Below are 22,500 nucleotides of genomic sequence, written 5' to 3' on the forward strand. Positions count from 1 at the left end.
ATAGAGAATAACTACCGTAATACTCTCAAGTGCTTTCAATTGATCATCTATGTGAGTTTAGATTGAAGTACCGTTGTTGGTGACTGAGATTTTGGCAATGTACTGCAGCTACATGTAATATTGTTATTTTCATGTTTCCTTTTGTATTTCTATTTACACTTAATTTTTTTGTATTCAAATGTTGTAACTTTGCTTTGTATTTGTATAATTTGTTGTATTAATAATTTTAAGAGCTGACAATAACTAAACATAATTTCAACATCCCAAGTGTTCAAATCATCTTCAAAGTTGAGGTTCCTCAGAGTCAAGCTGTCGTCTTCCGCCCAGGTTGTCCATCTGCCAGTTATCAATAAAAGCCCTTCTCAGTTAAACCTAATACAAAATGAAATGCATGATGTCCCACTCCTCCCCCCCCCCCCCCCCCTCCCAAAAAAAAAACCAAAAAAAAAAAAAAAACCAGAAGTTGGAGATGAAGAGTTATTCAATTGCATTACCGAGAACAGTGCAATCATTATATGGTTAATTTTTTGGTTTTATATGGATTTGCTCATGGTTCATATCCCGTGCATTCAGACCATTCACTAGATTTTCCTATAGTTGTCCTGCATTTTACTATGTGATACTTTTTAAATAGCTTTAATACTGGTTGCTTTCCTCCACTTTGTTTCTTTAATGGTGTGTTGTGTATTACTCTTTCTATACAGAACCTTATAATTCACTTCACCTTTAATGATTACATGATGTCAGTAAATGTGTTTTATCTTTAAAAAAATGTCTCACAAATCGTTCATATTCTGAACATCCCAGACCAGTGAGTGTTCTGTCAAAGACAACAGGCAAGTGTTCATATAGAAATAGCCCAGGACTAGAGTTTCATTATTATTTTCTTTAATAGCCTCTGAGCTCCAACACTGTTAATGGGCCAAAAAAGCTCATTTCCTTATTTAGGACTAACAGTTATTGTTTTTTTTTATAGAGTTCATGATATCAGTGTTGATAGTGTGAAGTTCTGGTCTGATGGTGTGATTCTTAGATGTTCTGATCATCCTCAGAACCCAGTTGTTCCCTGCTTTTTACTTACTGTTATTAATCAGGTAACTATTCTGACTTTTTTCAAAATTTAGGTTTTTGCAAAATGTGCAAGGTGAGATACAATTATAGCGTTATACGGAGGACTCCAGTGAGGTTACCTACGTCTTGCTATGAGATCTGAGGACAAAACAAAGCTCCAGGAATTCGGTATCCCTCCTCATTGCGTGTGGGTTCTTGTGACAGATTTCAGATTTTTTTTATCTATTGTAGCATAGAAAATACGTTTGGCAATACAAAGACAACATAAGACTAACTAACAAATTACATACGCACACAACTAACAAAGCCTGGTCCATGATGCATATCATATTTTTGCTACATGTACAAGTTTATGCAGCTGCACTCTGGACTTTGAGGGTTTTCTTTTTCACTTGAGTAGCAAGAATGACATTCTTCATTATTACTGCAACAAAAAGTAATTGAGTAGAGCAACATCACACAGATGATGAACAAGGTTTAACTTTGGAACTGGTCAGTGTTGAGGGCAGAATTCAATGCTCCACCTTCTTAGCTAACTGAGTGACAGTAATATGCAAGCCACTGAAAATGCCGCACATGGTTACAAGTGAGGTCATTCGGTACATATCTATCTTTTGGGTTGTGATGCTTTCAGATGTGGAGATTTAGAGCTTCCTCAAATTCCACAGCTCATGATGCTCCCTCAATCTTTTACCGTCTGCATTACCTTGTATAATTGGGAGGATAAACTAGACTAAAAAATCTTATGAGGATAATAAACTGCTTAATAGATACATGTACATTTAACAAACAGTTAGAATACTACCATGTTTCCTCTGAACAGATTTTCCCTGCTGTCAAGTCTGTAGAGTTGACTTGTGGACTTGGAAAGGTGAGCTGTTTACAGATTTTATGGCATTTGTTTACATGTACCTGATAACATGAAAATTTAAATTATTGTACCTACTCAAGTTCACCTTGGTTCCCTCACATGGGTTGGTTTATATGTAGGATATTGTTTACTTGGTACTCCAGAAATTAAAGAATTATGGTCTGCCTACATGTATTATGGTATGCTCTCCCAGCGGTTTTAATAGGAAGTGCATGTGTTATTTTCATCATTGGATGTAAAAATGCATTTCTTTAGCCACAGTAATTGATCGTTATGGTGTTTTTGACCATGACCAATACTAGTCTGATATGGTTTCAAGTCCCTATTAAATTTTTCAAACATTGTATGGTCAGTGTGACATTGATGCCAGTGGATGCGAATTTTCTAACTTAATTTAAACACCCTCAAATAAAATAAATGCCCTTTGTTGATAATTGTAGAGTAAACATTTAAAACTAGAGCTCTGGGAGTTGTGGAAGGAGGGAGGCAAGCAGTTGGCTGTTAACAAAGAAAGTAAGAATTGACTTTGGAATTACCAAACACAAATTAAGCCAGTGGCAAGAGCTGGATTTGAACCCAGAGCATCAGCAGGCAAATCTAGTGCCCTTAGCCCTAAATCACACCACCTCCTCGGATGTAAAAATTATAGTGAATTTTCTTGGCCTTAAAGCTTTCAACCTGTGATTCATGAATTAAAACTAACTTTTAGTTCTTTCCTTTTGATAGATGACTGAATATCTTTCTAAGAGTATCAAAGGTTAGTAAGTCTGTAGACTTGCTTTATTTTCTTGTATGCAAATTAGTTACTACAGCTGTACTGTCAATTGACTTTCATGTAATTTACATATAAGCAACAAGAACAGATCAAATCAATGTATACTTACAATATTGAATCCAGAACATTCATGATTTCAAAGTCTATTAGAGTGGAGCAGAATGCACTCACCAATGTGCTATGTCTACTGTGCATTGTCAGTCAATTCATACCAGGCAACAGGGTTTGTGAAGAAGTGCCAGCGTCCAAGGTTTCCAAAAGGTGGGTGATGCTATCCACCGGGTAAACACTAGCAAGACCAATAATGCGTTATCCAGTGGATAGTGCTATCCACCCTTCAAACAACAGGGGCCAGGACTCCAGACCATTTCAGCTGAGTTGTTTACTAATTCGCCACTCTGCCCATTGGGGTTTTCTGAGGTTGCTATGCTCTTACCCTCTCAATTAAAAAAAAAACCAACAGGTGATTTCATTTGATCTACATGTAGTTTAAGGTGATTTGGTTCAGGGATATTACCTTTTATTAGATCAATTCATCATTATTATTTTAGCCTGCTTTCATTCAAGAGTTAGCAATAATTGGCAATTTTCACGATGGTGTCATTTGACTACAACTACCACAATTCAGTTTGTTTTTCTTTTCATATTTAAATTTTGTATTCCCAGTGGGGTGTAAATAACAATTTTTTATAGCTCTAATTAACATGAGAAAAGCGAAACCTGAAGGATTCTGGTACTTGTAGTCAAATGGCGTCATCATGCAAATGTCCTATTATGTTTCTGTCCAACGACAATACTGAAGAAGTGTTTGCAGTTTGTTTCACGGACCAATGTTTGACAAGATTAGAACCAACATTCTCCTTATTCCTGCCAAGGAAACTCCTAATATGTGCAGTAAACAGTTCCATTTCCCAATCACATTTATTTACTGCATTTCAAATGATGTCAAAGCAAAGCTTTCCAGAAAGTTTCCTGGAGAGATAACATTGTTTGCATCCGTGTTCGCTAAGGCAATGAAAATTCACGCTTGTTTGTTTTTGTTTGATACCAATTAAATGCTTTCATTTTTGTTTACGTTCGGTTTTTACGTTTATTTTTCAAGGTCATGTGAAAATTGCTCTATCTTTTCTTTGTTTCAAGGGTCCTTGTACCAAACGTTTTTGGATGCACTCTTGACCTCACTATCACTGAATCTTGGTAAGTTTGAAAAGCATTAAGGACATGGGATAGGACCTCACATGTATTCAAAAGCAATCTTTATTTACTAGGTACGGTAATTTCATTAACAATATTGTAAAAGTTCATGTCTTTGAGTGTATCATACCAATGCACACCTATAAAGTACTTAGAAGCAATTGCCTGCATTTCTTGAATGTGAACACTTCTTTCCTTCTCTTGTCACTTCTTGTTACTATCTTTAGCCTCATAACAGAACAAAGCATGTTGATAGCTTTTTTTATTAATTTTGTTTCAAATCCATGGTGTCAGAGTGTTAAATTATTGATACTGGGCTGATCTTCACTAGATTTTGTTTAGCTACTCTTGGGTATTTCATACATAGATCTGGGGTAGATGTATCCACTTTCGTGCTGACATGACACCTTGCTTTCTAGCATCAGAGGAAAATAACGCATGTGGCAATAATGAAGACAATGGATGCCTTTTGGATGCTATAACAAGTTCTGATCAAGTTCTTTCAGTTATTAAGGAAACTGGCGATCACGTTCTTAAGCTTGCATTTATGAACGTGTCTCCACTGTCCTCAAGCTCATTGGCTTATCAGAGGTACAGTAAGTGTCATAACTGTAACTGTATGCAATAATTTGCCCTCTCAATAAGAGTGTTATTAGGAAACTTTAGAGAGAATCTGAAAGTGAAACTGGCTGTGCTAAGCACCTTGCAGTCAGGACAGAATATTTTGAAGGGTGCAGCTCAATGACATGGGGCAGCCGCTATACAGTCATTAGACAGCTTTAGATTCTAGGATGAGGGCCACTACGAGTATGAGATTTTCTCAAAGAAAACAGTGAGTGCAGCATTATTTTGGCGGGAAAGATGTGAAACTGTTGTGATCATTTACCTAGTACGAGGTTTTGCAAAAGTGTTGTCCTAGAATCCAAAGGATTGATTCTAGAACACAGCACAGATATGTCTAGTCCATTGTAAGTAATAAGATGCATGTGGATGTCAATAAGCATCACAAAAGTGTCCTCTTGCTCTTTTCCCTAACTTCAACATCACTCGTGACTTCAGGCAATTAACGTCAATTGCTGAGTGTCCCCCAAATGCTGCTCCTCAAAGGAAAAACTGCTGCATTTACCCTGACAAGATTACATGTATTTATATGGCTATCGCTCATTTTCAATTTTAGTGCAACGGCAGGAAAAGTCACAAGGATTTGTTCAGGTATGGTAATATAATTCACTAGCAAGTCATTTTCTCACATGCTATTTTGGTTTATGATTGGAGAGGAAGACAGCCTTGTATAAAAGCCTGTTAATGTTGAACATGTCAGAGATGGGAGTAAAGATACCATCTTCATTATACAAACTCTCCATTAACAACTGCATCCCTAAATGGAGCTTGGGTGCCTGGGATATGTCCAGGGGCTTCCACTGGATCAGAGGCCAGCCAGCTAGCCTGTCGACCAAGTAATGCTCCCATGGCAGGAATCCCTGCAACCCAGCCATGAACCCCACACCAAGCAGAAGGACCTCCAGCCTAAGCAAAGCTGCCGGAGATGAAGGGGCCATGACTGGGGAAGCCAGAGCCCTGAGACTACCTATCTGGAGGCACCCACAGTCCTACATGTACACCTGAAGCTGATCCACTATTAAAGCAAAAAACATACCTATACAGCTATACAACCAGACACACCAGCAAGGGGCACCACAGGTGTCCTGTGGTGTCCTGATATAGAGTTGATAGGCATCACTTGACCACCCCCCAAGGATCTTGATTAAGTGGTCAGGGACACCTGCCTGAGCTACTGAATTTGCTGCCCCAATTTGACAATTTGGAAGCATTGCCCTAAAAAGGTACCTGGGATGCCAGCAGATCTGACAATGGAATGGTTGTCACAAAAAAACTCAACGAGTTTTGACGACCACTGTTGGCTGCAATCACAATGGGGAAAAGCACTTTGTATGCAATAGAACTGGGATTGCCCAACGCGATAAAGTCATCCAAATAGTGTTCCAGGAAAGGTGTGCTGTAATTTTGCTTCAAGATCCTCTCCAACAAATCAGCAATTGAGATGAATATGAATGGTACAGACCGCAGGCTGCACAGTAGGGACATATCAATGAAATACTGACCCTGCCAGTACACACCAAAAATAATTTGATCCTCCAAATGAATAGCCATATTTCGATGTTGTCACTTTCCACATCAAATTTGGTCATAAGAGTGTCCTGCCCATATCTCATAATAATTCCATATATAATGGAGTCAATTTTTAGGTATTGCACAGAGAAAGCCTCCTTGAGAATTCCATCGTTCATGCTAGCACCTAGTGGGCACCCTAGGAATCCCCCCACCCGCCCCTTCCCTAGCTGTATCCTTGTTAATGAAAGTTCTCATGCAAGTTCTCAATGACAGTTTCATGTTTATTCACATACAAACCCTTTCTTGGACACTTGGCTCTTTTGAGAAAGGCTGATTTATTTTGTCAGTCTGAGAGGAAAAGTAGGTGTCACAAATGTGAGAGTTGCCGTTGGACATAATGGCCAACGGCTGGTTTTGAAAACACTGCAGAATTATTGCAAGTAAAGGCACAATTCTCAATTCCGCTAAATGAAATAATTATACAACACTTTAAGGGGATGGTATCTCTATAATTTAATACTGTATGCTGATTTGCTTTTTTTTTCTTGTTAGGTGTTTCTAAACTTCTAAAGCCAGTTAATTTGTTAATTACTGGATGTCTTACACCGCTGATTGAGGAATGCTGTTTACAGGTTAGTGTTACGAGTTAAAGTGCCCAGGGCTGTGATTGAAAAAAATCACTTCCTTTTTTTCTTCATATTTTGAAAGTGTGTTTGCTTAGAACCTGACTGGAAAAGCCATGCAAATGTTGAATTTGACTTTTATCCAAAGGCCGTTTACTTTGAGTGTAAGTTTTGGACTTCACGGTCCGCCATTACTCATGTTCAAAATTGATCGATTGGACCTCAGAGGGTTGGATCCAGGGAAAAATGACGTCAAAAGCTCACTAGCTTAATTAAAATGTCAGGGTGTGAATGCAGCTTATTATATGCAAAACGTCAGTTTAAAAGTCTGAAAGCCCAAAACTGCCGTGCTGCATATTAATTCTGCGGCGTACATGATTGTACACACGCATTGCATTTTTAAAGTAGTGAGCCTGTGACATCATTTTCTCCTCAATCCAGCTCTCTCAAGATCTTAAAGTAATGGCGCACCATTAAAATAATAGGAAAATTCCAGGCTTAAAACCTTAGTTGCTTAGTGGTTAGAAAAATAAGAATTGATTTTTTGGTCACATTGGCACTTTAAGAGTATGATTAAGTTTAGAAAAAACTGTAAAATGTCACTGTTCTTTGGAACCCTAACATATTCTGAGGTGCAGTGTTGTATCACATTTTTAAAATTTCTCTTGGCAGACTCAAGCTTGGAATTTTTTTAAATAATGTAATTCTACACCTTTGCAGCAGCATTATTTTTATCGGGTTTAAAGATACAAGGCATAGCCAAGTGTTTTTTGAGCTGTTAAAACATGTGTCCCTCATGCATATGAGTCCGAACAAAGGTTCGAATAGTGAGAGGGGAACATTTAGCATACGAGAAAAAAACAAGCCGGGTCTCATTACTACTATTCATTACATAGACCACTTTCATAAATGGTGACCATCTTTATATTCTTTTATATTTATGTTAATTAGACCTACTGCCCTAATTTTGAAACAAAAATTCTTTTGAATTTTGGTTGTCGTAGTGAGGCTTATTAGCATTAAAACAGATGATTTGGCCGCCATTATGAAAGAGGTCTATAAAGGATTCTAATGTAAGGAGTGTTTTATCGGATTTAAAGCTCATTGCACATACAGTTTTATCAGTGTTGTGATGTGACAGTTTCAATGGTATTATTATAAACTGAGTAATAAAGTTTGTTTTCATGATGTTTGTTTTCCTAGGCAAGCAGCTCAGCTGTGAAGTTAATGAGAGAACATTTTTGTCTTCTGGATCATTTGGCAGCTATGAGAGTAAGCAATCATTAAAACCCCTGAACTGCAATTGTGGAAAGTGTAAATAAACCAGACTTGATTCCTTGTAAAAATTCTGAAAATTAAAACTTGCGATGATTAATATACAAATCTTGTTGCTTTCGAAGGCTCTGTACAAATCTCTTCTAACATGTAGTTACAATGTATTTGGTCACAGGCTAAAGTAGTAGAGTATGTACCTACGACCTCTGCAACACCAATTGGATTCTCTACCCATTGCACTACAAGAACTCCTGTTAGTGCTAGGTTGTTTATCTAGTAGGTTCTAAATGGATAACATGTCCCTTTGGTCTGCATGTTCTATAGTCATTTCACAGGTACTCATTGTCAAGCAAACTGGAGCTGACCACCCAGAACATAGTGTGCTTTTGTTGATATCTTGCAGAATTTCTTTCTTTTGGAGGCTGGGGATGCAATGCATCAGTTTTATGTTCAAATTTTTTATAAGGTCAGTCCATTCGCAAAATATTTGGTTCAAATAAAAATTGAATGGTTTTCCAGTGATCAGTGTTAACTACCAAGATATTTCACTTGACAGAAAATATGAGCCATCATCTTCTTAAAGTTGAAGCACTGGGTGAAAGTGTGGCAGTGTGGCCCAGTGGTTAGGGCGCTTGCCTTGAGATCCGGAGATCCCGGATTCAAGACCCGCTCTGACCACTCGTTGAATTTGATCCTGGTAGTCCCTGGTTCAACTTCCCAGCTGCACTTGTAAATAGCCAACTGGTTTGCCTCCGGCCAGTTGGGATTCTTAACAGTTGTTGTTGTTGTTCTGTTCTGTCGTTTCGTTGTGTTTCATTGGCCCTGAAAAGCCCCTCTGGGGAGCGGTCAATTAAGTACATGTATGTATTGTATTGTTTTGTATTGTATAAAGTGTTTCATGCAAGAATGAACGTTGCAGTTAAGAGGGAAACGTAAGAAGTTGCATATGGTGTAGAAGCCAGGAAAAATCCAAGGCAAGCTGAAAAGGCCGGACCCAATTGGTGTTACACGTGCTACAGCTGCTGTCACATGGTCATGGGTTTGACTCCCATTCAAGCGCCTTCTTTGCGACTGCTCAAACTACCCCACTGTAATAGGCCTTTAATAATCACACGGCAGCCATGTTGAGTCCTGAGGGATTTAAAACTTTTGTTTCTGCACCCCAAAACTCGTTCCTAGACATTTCAACTCAAGGCTTGGGGTACAAAATCTATTGTCTATGGCCAATTTGGTCGCTGTGGGAATAAGGCTCATCACAATGATCATTCTCATACAGTATGACATTAAACACTTAATGACTGGTCCCTCGGGAAACAGTTCATTTTGTTTCCCGAAAATCTCAATGTTTCCCCGAGGCGCAGCCGAGGGAAACATTGAAATTTGAGGGAAACAAAATGAACTGTTTCCCGAGGGACCAGTCATTAAGTGATTTGTTATATTGCGCGAAAAGAAAAAAGTGCAATGGCAACAACAACGGCGGTCGTCGGTCAACATTCGCGGGTAACAGTGCACTGTTACCCTCTGACGTCGTAGAATTTGCACTGTTGCCCGCTCAAAGACTTTTGGCGGGAAACAGTTTTATTGTTAGATGTCATGTGACCTCGAAGTAACCAATGAGAGCATGTGCTGTTGGGGGAAAATTATCAGCTATATAACAAAATCTTATATTAAATACAAAAGGAACAATACAAAGTGCTGATGTCAACTTTCAGGCAAGAAGACATGAAACATGGCAAGATATATCATTCCTCAACAGTTTAATGCAAGAGGCTTTACAACCAAGATTTCCTAAGGCCATAGAGAGGTATGAGTTCTACAATTAGCTTTGGAACTAAGTATTAAGACCTGACATGCTTTTCATCACACAACTTGCATCAATAATAGACCCTTCTCCAAAATGGCAGCCAAAAATTCAAATAAGTTAAGATTAAAAACTTATACCAGAAATAGAAAGAGCACCTTTACTTATAACCCTGCAAAGTTTCGGCATAACAGGTGTAATATCAGCTGAGAAAATGTAAGTTGAAAAATGAAAAATTTACAGGTGTTTTTATGATTAGGGGTAAAGTGTATATAGCAACTAGCATGAGTGTCCTGGAAAGAACAACATCACAATTATTATTAGTGGGCTTAAAACTTGAAATCAGCTCGAGTATAAACTACCCCTGGCCTCTTGTGTTATGCACAATTCCTTTTACCTTGTTCAATTGTTTAGGTTAGTGGTGAATTTATCAGGAAATACCTCGAGCTCCACAAATCGAAAGCAGGGAAATAAATCACTGCAAGGACTGGCATTAAATTACAAGGTAATCTTAAAAAACACATGTACCTATGTGGTCTGACTGGCTTTTTTGTTGACGTTAAACCTTAAGGAGGTAGCCCTGGTAAAAAACATCAGAGGATATTTTACAAGGATCTTCAAGATGTTCCTTTGTCCCAGCAGTTGCTGTCAATCCAAGGTTTATCATGCAATACACTGCTTTCTCTGTGTTTTTTTTACTTTTGATCTTGACGTGATAATGAAACAGGCACCTTCTTGAAGAGCAACTTCCTTTATTTCCAAATAGTTATGGTTTCCTAACTTGTATCATGTGTCAAAAATATAATTAAGATGCATGTAAAATAGCTTTAAAAAATTAACCCTAAACCCAATTTCAGTACCCTAACAAATCCTTTTTGAGGCAAATAGGCCAATCAAGGCTTAAAGTACTTTTCTTTTTGTGTTGTTTGAAAGCAATATATTTCATTTGGCTCTTTAGTACTGTAATAGATTGGATAAGATGTAAAACACAGGTTAGATTGGCATTGAGTTTAAAATTTTGATATCATTTGTGACCTTCCACTGACCTTAATATCATTGTTCATGCACTTACTGATATTTAAGTCTAATAAAGTTTTACCTTTAATTACATTGTAATTGATCTCTGTCAAATAATTATAAAAATTGTTTACATTAATTTTGCAGGCACCTTGGCCAGTGAACATTATCATTGACAGTTCTTGTCAGAAGCTCTACAATCTAGTGTTCCTTTTTCTTCTGAAACTAAAACAAGCAAAGTGGAGTTTGGATGAACTAAGATTCTCTGGTACACAGTCCCGTCTTATTCATTTTCTTTGACCCTATAAAACAGGTTTATTATTTGATGAGAGTAGCATATTACTAGTCAATGACAATCAAATTATTTCATTGCAAAATCCAATTATCCCTTGTTGGTTTTTGGTGAGGTGGGTTAACCAGAGTCCCTGGAATATTCTCATAGCAGAGCAGAGAACAGTAACTTTAACTCAACCCACTTACATGTATGGCATCATCTGGGATTTGAGGCCAGGCCAAGTGAGTTTGTGTGGGAGGCACGGGTTGGCCTAATGGTTAGTGTGCTCGACTCCGGAGCGAGTGGAAGTCCTGGCAAGGGGGGACATTGTGTTGTGTTCTTGGGCAAGACACTTTACTCCCACGGTGCCTCTCTTCACCCAGGTGTATAAATGGGTACCGGTGAAATGCTGGGGGTAACCCTGCGATGTACTAGCATCTCATCCAGGCAGGAGTTAAAAATACTCCTAGTCGCTTAATTCTACGGAAACCAGGGATAAGCACCAGCGTGTTGGGTGATTGGCTCGGAAAGCGCTTACAATGTACCTTACCTTACCCAAGTGAGTTTGTACAATATGCGAGCCATGGGAGTCAAGTGACACAACTGACATGACTGTAGACCGCAGACTAACCTTAACACACAGTTATTGAAAGCTAACCGTTTTCAAATGGGTGCTTAGACTTAAATACTGTTTATCAGCACTATATATTTGTAAGCAGTCTGCTCTGCAGTCTGCAGTTGTCATACACCTTAGAATTTTTGTGTGGAGCCACCATGTTTGAATCAACTTGCATGGCTCGCTGACCCGCAGACTCGCAGTTTGTCAAGACCCGGCCAAATTGGGGGGAAGAGTGTGCTCTTAGCATGGCAGTGCACTAACCTTGCTCTCCCAAAACGGACTGCCAAGACAATTTATAGGCCTTTGTCAAACACTTCAATGAGAATTCAGAATTATTTATTTCCTCACTATTGATCATCAACTGGATGGATCTGCGGTCATGCGTTCTATTTCCAGCCAGACCAACACTTAGGGTCTTAAAACAACTTATGTGTAGAAGGAAAGGGTTGCCTTTGTACAGACATCTGCAAATGGTTGCATCATACCACTGCAAATTTATTTTAATATGTTACTTTACGATGTCAGAACTGGTCAGGGATTTACACTGGTCAATTCACAGTACTGTATTATCTGAAAGCAGATTCCAGTCATCGAAAAGAGTGTTTTTTTTTTTATTGTGTAGAAAAAGTTTTAACTTGGAGCCAATTCTCTGTGTGACTCCTGTGGAATAGCAGTTTGATAATTAAGACCTTGAGGGCTTCTTCAAATTTTTTTGTTTTTTTTTGTTTTGATTGTAACAGTCCCTTGTTTGTTTAGAACTTCAAGGAGGCAACAGCTTTCAGGAAAAAGGCGATTATGTTGATGAAGAGGAAAATAAAAGTCAAGCCCAGAGTTTGAGTAATTTAGCCTCAGCTAGGCCAGCATCACCTGTTAATGAGCATGTGCTGCACAAAATGTTTCTGTTGAGATTCAAGTTGTTGCAGTTTATCAACAGCATTCATACCCACTTCATGACAAGAGTAAGTTGGACTCAAATTAGATAAGCATCTTAAAGACTCTGGACCCTGTCTTCAGGAGGCTTCTAAGCCAAGGTTAGGGTTGCAGTAAAACCATCCAAAGTGACCTTCATTTGGTAATCTTAGGGTAAATTGCCTCAAGCTGTAAGTTAATTGTGACCCTATTTGGGAATTCAAAACCAGCATGAGGCTTGAAAATTGCATTGAGCTGTTTTTCATAGGAATGCATTTGGAAACGTTGAAATTATGTATTCAAGAAAATTTTTGATGCATTTTAAAACGAGAATAGAAAACATTCAATACCAATGAAAACTTGTTTAAAAAAATTCAGAAAACGTTTACAAATGTTGATATTACATTTCTACAAAGCATCATTTTCGCTGCATTAAGGAGACATCCACTAAAGATTCTAACAGAGTCAATGACTGAATGTCATGAGTATAGAATTCAGCTGTGTCCTTCTACAACTTTGTAGAGCTCTTTAAAAAAAGTAAACTTGCGGAGAAAAAATTCTCAGAATTAGATCCAAGAAATCAAAAACCTGTGCGGGGTTTAGTTTACGTGTAGTAATTTGTTCTATTTTGCATGGCAAAAGAGGGCGAACAATTGCAAGGAGAGAACTGAAGTCAAAAGTGTTACGTTATGCTGACGGCCTTGTGTGGTTGTATCATACCTTAATTTGTGGTTGAAGTTTTTCATTAACATTACTGAAGAAAAACATGACTGTTTAACAGTGACTTATTGAAGATTTTGTTGGTAAGGCAACTGCATTTTTAAAGTTCAAGTGACTGTAATCATGATAACAACATTGTTCTTAGAAGACGATGTTCATGGAGTCATGATTTTCTATGTCATCCCTTTTTTGGATTTCGCTTGACAGATATTACATTCAACTGGCCTGGAATTTCAAAAGGCATTAGATCAGGTAATGCACTTTTAAAACTTGAACTTTTACAATGTTGATGTAATTGTCTAGGTTCTAAATCATGAAGGTGTAGAGCTGTGTGACTGTGTAACTGCCATAAGCAAGTATTTTTGTCAAATTGCTGTGGGAAGAGATAAATAATAAAATAGTGTTAAATTTCCTTTAATTACTTGTGGCTGTCAGTCCTGTGCAACAAGTGAAGGCAATTCAATTATTTATTAAAGCGGCCAAAATGGATTTCCCTCTCCATTTGTTTTCATCATATTTCTAATCTAACTTATTTTCATCTAAGGTCTGTTAAGTTGTGCACAGTTTCATTGCTCCAAATTGGTTGGTGAAAGTGTAAAAATGCACAAAAACTCTCTTGTCATGGCAATTACAGGTGCTTGCAGTCCTTCATTAATGTATTTTTTTAATTTATAAGAATTGTTTGAGTGATCAAAAAGTTGTTTTTTTTTTAGTCCATTGTATGCTGCAGTAACATGACTGTTTTGTTGCAGGCTAAAAATCTGGATGATCTCATCAAGGCTCATTCAACTTATGTGGAGAAGCTATATGACCGCTGCTTGTTGAGTCAAAAGGTTAAAAAGGAATTATTAATAAGCTGAATCTTCAACAGTACACATTTTGATTGTTATTAACTATAGCGTTACACAGATTTATACCGGGTCGGCGCTTATCTCCGGTTTCTGAAGCGACTAGGGGTATTTCTACTACCTCCTGGATAGGATGCAAGTCCATCGCAGGGTTACCCCCAGCATTAGATTCGCTGGTACCCATTTATACACCTGGGTGGAGAGAGGCACTGTGAGAGTAAAGTGTCTTGCCCAAGAACACAACACAATGTCCCAGGCCAGGACCCGACCCCAGACCATTTGATCCGGAGTAGAGCACACTGACCATGAGGCCACCGCGCCTCCCACTGTCAGATTACAAAAGGAACACTAATTTAAGCAAGTTGCAAAATTTTAGCAGGGGTGGCACAGTGGTGAGAGCACTAGCCTCTCACCAGTGTGGCGCGGGTTCAATTCCCAGACTCGGCGTTATATATGGGTTGAGTTTGTTGGTTCTCTTCTCTTGTCCGGGTACTCTCAGCCTGGTTTTCCCCTCTCCACAAAAAAACAATATTTGATTTGATTTGAGTTTATTTCATTAGTGTCCCCAATTGGTTCTCTTGTGCTAAATCCTTTGACACTTAAATATTATTATTATTATTATTATTATTATTATTATTATTATTATTATTATTATTATTATTATCGAATGACCAGAATAGATACCAGTAATGATGTAATTATTCTTCTTTAATGGAGGCAGTGTGACTGAGTTGTTAGGGCACTGGTGAACTTCTTTAACCAAGGGTTTCACTTCTAGGCAGCAGTGAAAAAAGCCAAGTGCTCTAGCCAGTTGGGATTCGTACATTTATTAAAATTTGTAGTAATAAGACATGCAGTAGTTGTATGACTGTGTTATTGTTTCAAGTTTACTTTGTTTTCTTTAACAGGTTGGACATTTGAGGGAAGTCATTCTGAAGGTCCTAAATTTGGTTCTCTTGTTTCAATCGTATTGGGACAATGGTGCACTCAACATGAGGCCAGTATTGCCAATTATAGCACAATCACTCAACCAATGAAAAGAAGTTCAAATACAATGACCAATCACAAAAGATGACAGTTGTTAAAAGACCCAATCAAAACACATAACAGGCAGGAGGTGCTAAACACAGCGAATGTGGAGCAAAAGTATTTAGTGTATCGCCATGCATAGTATTGCAAAACCACTGCATTTTCAGAGAATAATATTATTCTAATTCTACACTAAAGAGGAAACTGCTTCAAGGGACAACACAAAATGCATTTAATACCGGTACTTAATAGCTTTCTAAAGTTATAGTAACCAGCACACAAGGTATTTTTTTTTCCTTTCATGAATTTTATTTGTCCTCTTTTCTTTTAGTGTTGACAAGTTCAAAAAGGTGGATGAAGAATTCACCAAGTGTAATACATTCCTTGTCTCTTGTTTGGCAAATATTGTCAAAAGGGGAGCTTTCCCACATTGTAAGTTATTGTCGATTTCTTGTACAATTAACAAATCAAATGAGGTTCAGAGTCATCACAGTGGTCAAAATTTGTTGTGGACTCACGAGGCGCAAACAACTCTGAACCGCATTCGATTTCTTACCACAATCTTCAACAATAAAGAAAATGTTTATTTCAGAGCATGACCAAGATTGTGACACAAAGAAAGGGCAAGCATTGTCTATAACTTGTTTGCAATCTTATTGGTTTATTTCCCAAAATGAGTATTCCTGATTGGCTATTACAATTGAATGACACATGAACACTAGCATGACGCAATCATGGTTGTCTAGACTCTTACTGACAAAGGCAAATTAGCCAATCAGATTTAAAGCAATTGTGGTAAAAATCCCATTTGAACCCATTGAGTATCCTGCTTCAGATACTATAGGTTGGTCCTGGTGTGCGGATATTTAGAGAAACAGGATAAGGGGGAGGCTGGTCATGTGAATCTCTCACCTTTGGTTTTTTCCATCTAATCCCAGTTTTTGTGCTTGAATATCGCACCTTACCCCCTCTGCCTGAGAGTCTGAAACAGGCTAACTATTAAGGTCATTGAACAACAACAAGAAAAAAAAACGATGTTAACTGCCTTTTTTGTGGTCTTAATTTTTTATCGAACACCAATGATGGCTACATGACACAGAATTGTGGCTAAACTATTAATTATTACTGTTGTCACTCAGCCATCTTTGCCTACTCATAGCTGACATTTATCTTCTCCGTATTTTATTATTTCAGTGGAGTCATTAGCTTTTGCACTATCCTCATCTCCAAGTGTTTCGTCAACAAGTTAAAAATGGGCTTAGCATGTCAGCCGCAGTATCATTGCCATTTCATTAATAGTCATTAGATGTACATACAATGTACCCTCGTGATACATCAACCTTACCATCCCCCTGCAGGAACTTCTATTCTTAGGCATAGTTCAGTCTAAAACTTATTGGTCACACACTCATTGTTCATGTATTTCCTACCTGCACATAGTGTGTCATGCCTGCCTTCTTTAAGTGGTACTATGATAAAAAGATTTTGAAAGTGTGTTTGCTTAACACCTACATGTACCTGACTGGCAAAAATTTGAGCTTTAATTTTTATTCAAAGGCTATTTACTTTGAGTGTAAGTTTTGGATTTCAAAGTCCACAATCACTCATGATCAAAACTGACCGAGCGGACCTCATAGGGTTGGATCTAGGGAAAAGTGACGTCATTTAATCACTATCTTAAACTCTCAGTGTGTAAATGCAGCTTGCTACATATGCAAAACACGAGTTTTATGTCTGGAAGCTGGAAACTCCAGTGCTGCATATCAATTCAGCCGTGTACACATGTATTGCAGTCTTAAACTAGTGAGTCTTTGAGGTCATTTTCTCCTCGATCCAGCTCTCTCAAATTTTTCAAGTTAGTAATGGCAGACTATTAAATAGGAAAATTCCAGTTAAAATAAACAGGTGTCTTTTTGAAATCAAGTTGGGTCACTTAGTGTTTAGTTAATGGGGAAAGTGAGTGATTAACCCATTGACTCCCAGGGGTTCCCCATTGATGAGTAAAATCGTCTGGCGTTAGACAGAGTAAAATAGTAAGTCTGGCCGGTTTAGGCCGGCTTGGACGCCAAAGGGTTTTAACATAGTTTTGAAATCCAAAGAAAAGGAAGAATCATAGTACCTTTTTAGGAAATGACAGGGAAACACTTTCAAATCACTGTGTTTGCTACCTGCTTAATCAGTGAAAGAAAGTTCCATGTCAATCCAGGTATACAACATCATCAACATCAATATTATTTGTTTATTCAAGAATGAATCTATTGTTCCAAATTATTCATTGGTTCTTCAGTTTTTTATTCTTCGTCTATGGAGCAACAAATGTAATGATTTTGATTTCTTCCTTCTGTTCATGGTCCAGTGATTTGGCTGAACTCTTCTAATGTGGAAATGTTTCATAATTTTGTTTTCTTCACACAACTGATTCATTTTGTAATCCAAGGGCACAAATTAATAGAGTTGCTATGACCTACGCTACTCTCAGGCAATTATCATGGGAAGTGGAGATAACAAAAACAATTATTTAAGAAGGCGGGTAGATAGACCAGTTTGGAAGCTTCAAGGGAACATGTTTGTGGAGAGGTGCAAATATTTGTATTAGCTGCACTGTATGACAGTAGAGAATGTGCAATGTTATTGGCATTAATGAAACCAAATTATCATGTACAAAGTAACTGCAAATAATTATGGGTAAAATAATGTATTAATATCAACAATAATGTGTAGCTTATTCAATACTTTGATACTTTTTTTTTTGAATAAGGGCACATGCATTGTTAAACTTCAATAATTACTGACTGTACAGTTTGTAAATAAACAATCTTCATTTAAGGCACTCAACATGTTATCTTTGTGAACATCTTAGAAAACAATTTAAGCTGTAAAGAAGTCACAGTCTATTGTTCTCAACATTTTCTGCATTTCCAAGCGCTATTGGCTAATTTCTCATGTATAGATTCTGTAATTTTTAAGGTTGTGGATAAGAATGATAACCCTACTTCTAAGTCAGTTCCATATTACAAGCAATTAAGGCAACTAACACAAACAGTGGCAACATGGTTCAGTGTTGTCTGTACTCTTATTGACAACTATATTTTGTCATCACAGTGGACTCACACAACACAACAAATTTTTGCCAAATTTTGATTGGCTATGCAATTATGTGACACTTTGATGCAAGTAGCGTTGTCTGGACTCTTATCAATGACAGAAAATTAGCCAATCAGATTACGAGACAACAAGCAATTGTGGTAAAATATTATTGTTCTGAATTTCTCACCCCGCATAAAAGAGACTGATGTTTTTGAGTTGTGGACCTCATTACTTGAATAAGCCACAAGTCATTCTTTTCTGCACTGCCTGAAAGAAATGTGATCTCTGAGGACAAGAAGGGGAAAATCCGTAAATATGTACATCTCTACCATGCATGTATTTGCATTCTGCCCTCCTCCTACATATGTGCAAAGCAACACAAGAATATTATTATTGTTCCATCTCTACTATGCATTCCTACATGTAAATGACATTACTTTTTGAATTACTTTTTGAATTCTACTTCATAGGGAGAAATGATTTCAAAGCTGTCACTAAGATTCATGAAACAAGATTTCGGCAAATTGACCTCCAGAGTCATTTGTCCCATTTGGACTTGTTTGACTCGTAAACCTGAAGTGAATGCCATCACATTCTACCACACCTAACCCACTTGATCCATACCAGGAACTTGGACCTGATATCATAGCACATATTTGGTACTGAACTTCATGCCTTAAAGGGAGAAGATGGTCAAACAGAACATCAAACCCATAATAACCATTGCTTTTTTCTATGTCGGTCATAAATGAACCCTCTACTGAATACAATTCTTGATCATTTTCATTCCTCTCTTGCATTAACGAATACAACTTGAGGGTCACATCATATGCCAAGCCTCTGCTTCCAAACAAACGCACTCCACCGATCAAAACAGGCCGATCCACTGAAAACACCAAGCCATCGGCAATACCACTAGAATAACCCCACCCGTGACTGACTTGCGGGAATCTCTTACAGCGTGAGAATGCTCGAGGGGAGAATAGTTTCCTCGGTCGTTTGATGAATCTAAGGCTGCTAACTGACACTCCACTAAACCACATGAACAACTCAATGATTTCGTCCTTTGAGAGCAGACCAGAACCGGGAACCTTTTCTGCAAACTGTCCCTGAGTCATTAAGGGAAAGCGTATGTTGTTCAAAACTTCTTCGCCTGTTACATTCTTTTTGTTCTCATTTGAAGGCTCAAGATCTTTCCTTTCGCATTCCGCAGCCGCCCATCGATCCACCGCTTCAAAGAGCTCAATTTCGTGAATTGCAAGATCATCCCGTTTTACAACTTCCTCAAGAAGGTCTTTGTTTATACATGCAAATGTTTCGGATTTTATGGCCTCCTGTGCGCTTGAATCTACGACTTCCCAGCAACGACCCACAAGTTCCTTCTCTTCAAATTTCTTTGCAAGCGGCAGGATGTCGAAAACATTTTCAGGAGAAAGATTTTCCGTCAAGAAATTAGTGCAGACCTCCTCTAGTTCAGGAACCATGTATTTCTTTGCCAAGTACGAAACTCGCATCACCGAACTTCCAGTTAGGTCCACTTCATCGCTGTATAGAAACCGAAGGAATTCCATAAAGCTTTCAGAATCGCAGTCAGGTAGCACGATTTTATTCTTGCTTTCCGCCAAGTCACCAAAGAACATGGCATAAAATACAGGACTGCTTACAGCTAGCACAAACTTGTGAGCTGCGAAAGTCGCTTCCGCTCCAGATGCATTTCTCACAACGAAGCTGATGTCGCTCATAAGCGAGTTGTTCAACAAGTACTTGACTCGTTCTCGTAAGGTTTTTCTCGTTGTCTGCCATTCTGGGTATTCGTTTACAGACGCCATCCACTTGATTTATAGTCAGTGTTCAATGAACAAGAAAGATTTGATTTGTACTGCTTTTCAAACAAAGTACACTAGTCCCAGGCTGTTCTCGTGCCCTTTGAAGGTTTCTATAAATAGGCTTACACAATGCAGTGATCACTACTTCAAATTATTACTGACCATTACTGTGGTCATAGGCCGCCCAAGTTCGCGTCACTAGAGAGCGTGTAATAGTTGATTACTAGTGGGAAGATGACCTTTGAGTGCAAGTGGTGTTTCGTTACAGGCGGCCGTTGAGAATTTAAAAGCGTTGTAAGACTTTGTATGGGAAATAAAATACCGTCGATTATGAAGCCTAAAAAACGCTCCATTTAACGTTCATTCAATAAAGGGGATGAAAATGACTCACCTCTGGTGTATTCTTGTGCCTTTTGAAGCTTATTTTACCGTTTCAGGGGCACCTAACGAGAACGTAGTTCAAAACCACTTAAACATAGCATTGTTAAACGTATTTTAGTATTTAAACGATAGATATAGGCATAATTTTATCCCCTAAAAAGTTTTCATCTGTTCGGATTTCCTAGCTGAAAGTCTAGTGATCCGAAAATTATAGGGATCAAAACTTACCATTTCGAAAATTTTAGCCAGAAAAAAGGCTCCCGAAAATTCTATGTGATCTTTTTAGGGTAAAAATCCGTTAAAAATGGGCAATTATACCATTTTTCAGATGTTCGAAAATCGTAGGAGAGGCAGGCAAGCAAGAAATTTTACAACCAATTTTCCGAAAATTCTAGATCTCAAATCGTCTTCCGAACAGATATTTTCCGAAAATTGACGTTGGGTGCCCCTGCCGTTTCGGGAATTCCTTCCTCATATAATTATCTTCTTAAGCTTTTTATCGGGATTCCCGTACAAATCCTTATATTTTTGTCGGCCACGCTCACACTGAGCTTGGGGCGCCTGTGGAGGCTGCAGAAATTTTCGTGTTTTTACGATCGATCGTCATTAATCTTTCGATGAGAATTCGATTCAGAGTTATACGTAAAAACTATGTTATTTTTTCTTCATCTCTCTTTTGGGTTGTCTTTTACTGTTAACTCCCGGCCTTTACAAACCAGCTCTACGTCAGAGCATGTGGTTCCAATCTTAGTGCAACTGTATGACATGCAGGAAAACTTCCGTCAGAGCAATTTGCAGTTATTTATTTTTTTTTGCAGACTATTTAAAGAAGAAACGAGTGAATTTTACTCAAGAGCGTGTTTTGTTATCTGAATTTATTACCGAAGCTTAAAAAACTAAAAGACTTTAAAAATGGGACAGGGCATTACAAAATAATTAAACGTGTTAACGAGTGAGCCAAAGGGCTTCTGCTGGCACGACATCTGGGTGATCCCTCACTCGGATTCCGGATCCCGAATAGTCGATCCCGGATCCCATGTATTGGATTCCGGATTCCAAACTCACAGGTGACGATTTCCATTCAAATCTTTGGATTCTGGAGGCCATACAATGGATTCCGGATTCCAAAGCCTCACATTTGCTGGATTCCTTCCCATCGGGTGATACAACGATGACGGGCTTGTTACCTTTGTGTATGAACTTTAAATTTAGCATCATCTTCAGTTCCAGTTGCTACTGAAACGGTAAAAAAGAAGCGAGGAAGATCATGTTTGCAAATTTAGTTCTGAATTAACGTCGGTTATCTAATCAGGTAAAACTATAAAATTCCCAGGGCTGCTGCAAAGCTCATAAAACGTACTCAATAGACCAATTCGGCTAACTCAATGTTGTACCCAATTCAGATCCTTTGGGAATAAAACGTTTTGTTCCAAATCTTTCCATATGAATGCTACATTATCATGCAAATGCAACATACAAAGATCCTTAACCCCGAGAGATTTGAATTGGGTACAACATTGCGTTAGCCGAATTGGTCTATTAAGAAACTAGACGATCTAAGACCGTAAATGAGGCTCTCGCTATGCGTGCTTCTGCAAGTGTCAATTAGTAGGTCAACACTGCACATTCCACGGAATGCCATGTCCTTTACGGGCCACCGTACATTCCTGCTTGCAGAGCAAAAAGTATATATTCTGGTAAAAATTGAGGCCAAAATTTTTTTTGGGTTCACACACTCAAAAAAACCGGGCCCCTCCCTTAGCTCAAGGTCTGGATCCGCCACTGCAGAGGTATTTCTTTTTGTAACCTGCGTAGCTTGTGGTTTTGACTTTCTCTCTTTCTTTGCGGTTATTTGCCTGATTTAACGCGATTTAAGCGACTTTCTCAGCTTCCTTTCCTTTCCCGGGTTGTCACTCATACATTAGATAGTTAAGAAGTCGCTTGAATCGCGTTCAGTAAGCCAAATAACCGTACAGAAAGCGAGAAAGTCACCAGGGCAATAAAAAACGGCTTTTTTTATTGAGAGCTTTTGGGTGTAAAATGTCAT

General features: G+C 38.3%; 2 protein-coding genes across 2 annotated transcripts in view; one reads left to right on the forward strand and one right to left on the reverse strand.

Moving 5' to 3' along the window:
* The window catches only part of LOC138004422 (gamma-tubulin complex component 5-like), a 36,413-nt gene extending 19,919 nt beyond the window's left edge, over positions 1 to 16,494 (forward strand). The window contains exons 18-35 of the mRNA XM_068850928.1: positions 977 to 1,094; positions 1,895 to 1,942; positions 2,669 to 2,699; positions 3,858 to 3,914; positions 4,331 to 4,502; positions 5,089 to 5,123; positions 6,597 to 6,676; positions 7,871 to 7,939; positions 8,346 to 8,408; positions 9,655 to 9,746; positions 10,158 to 10,248; positions 10,908 to 11,028; positions 12,410 to 12,612; positions 13,490 to 13,534; positions 14,035 to 14,115; positions 15,039 to 15,127; positions 15,491 to 15,591; positions 16,354 to 16,494. Coding sequence (XP_068707029.1) covers positions 977 to 1,094; positions 1,895 to 1,942; positions 2,669 to 2,699; positions 3,858 to 3,914; positions 4,331 to 4,502; positions 5,089 to 5,123; positions 6,597 to 6,676; positions 7,871 to 7,939; positions 8,346 to 8,408; positions 9,655 to 9,746; positions 10,158 to 10,248; positions 10,908 to 11,028; positions 12,410 to 12,612; positions 13,490 to 13,534; positions 14,035 to 14,115; positions 15,039 to 15,127; positions 15,491 to 15,591; positions 16,354 to 16,409 — 1,552 coding nt within the window. The 3' untranslated portion in view covers positions 16,410 to 16,494. The remainder of the gene's footprint in view (positions 1 to 976; positions 1,095 to 1,894; positions 1,943 to 2,668; positions 2,700 to 3,857; positions 3,915 to 4,330; positions 4,503 to 5,088; positions 5,124 to 6,596; positions 6,677 to 7,870; positions 7,940 to 8,345; positions 8,409 to 9,654; positions 9,747 to 10,157; positions 10,249 to 10,907; positions 11,029 to 12,409; positions 12,613 to 13,489; positions 13,535 to 14,034; positions 14,116 to 15,038; positions 15,128 to 15,490; positions 15,592 to 16,353) is intronic.
* On the reverse strand, positions 16,232 to 20,132 carry LOC138004423 (BTB/POZ domain-containing protein 6-like). The gene has a single exon (XM_068850929.1). The coding sequence runs from the start codon at positions 20,073 to 20,075 to the stop codon at positions 18,741 to 18,743; it is 1,335 nt and encodes a 444-aa protein (XP_068707030.1). The 5' UTR covers positions 20,076 to 20,132; the 3' UTR covers positions 16,232 to 18,740.
* Positions 20,133 to 22,500: the final 2,368 nt, after the last annotated feature.

Source organism: Montipora foliosa, chromosome 5 (assembly GCF_036669935.1).
Source record: "Montipora foliosa isolate CH-2021 chromosome 5, ASM3666993v2, whole genome shotgun sequence".
In the NCBI taxonomy this organism is placed as follows: Eukaryota; Metazoa; Cnidaria; class Anthozoa; order Scleractinia; family Acroporidae; genus Montipora; species Montipora foliosa.

What these genes read in the sequence shown, in the direction of transcription:
- LOC138004423 (XM_068850929.1), bottom strand. Translation starts at nt 20,075, where the DNA reads ATGGCGTCTGTAAACGAATACCCAGAATGGCAGACAACGAGAAAAACC.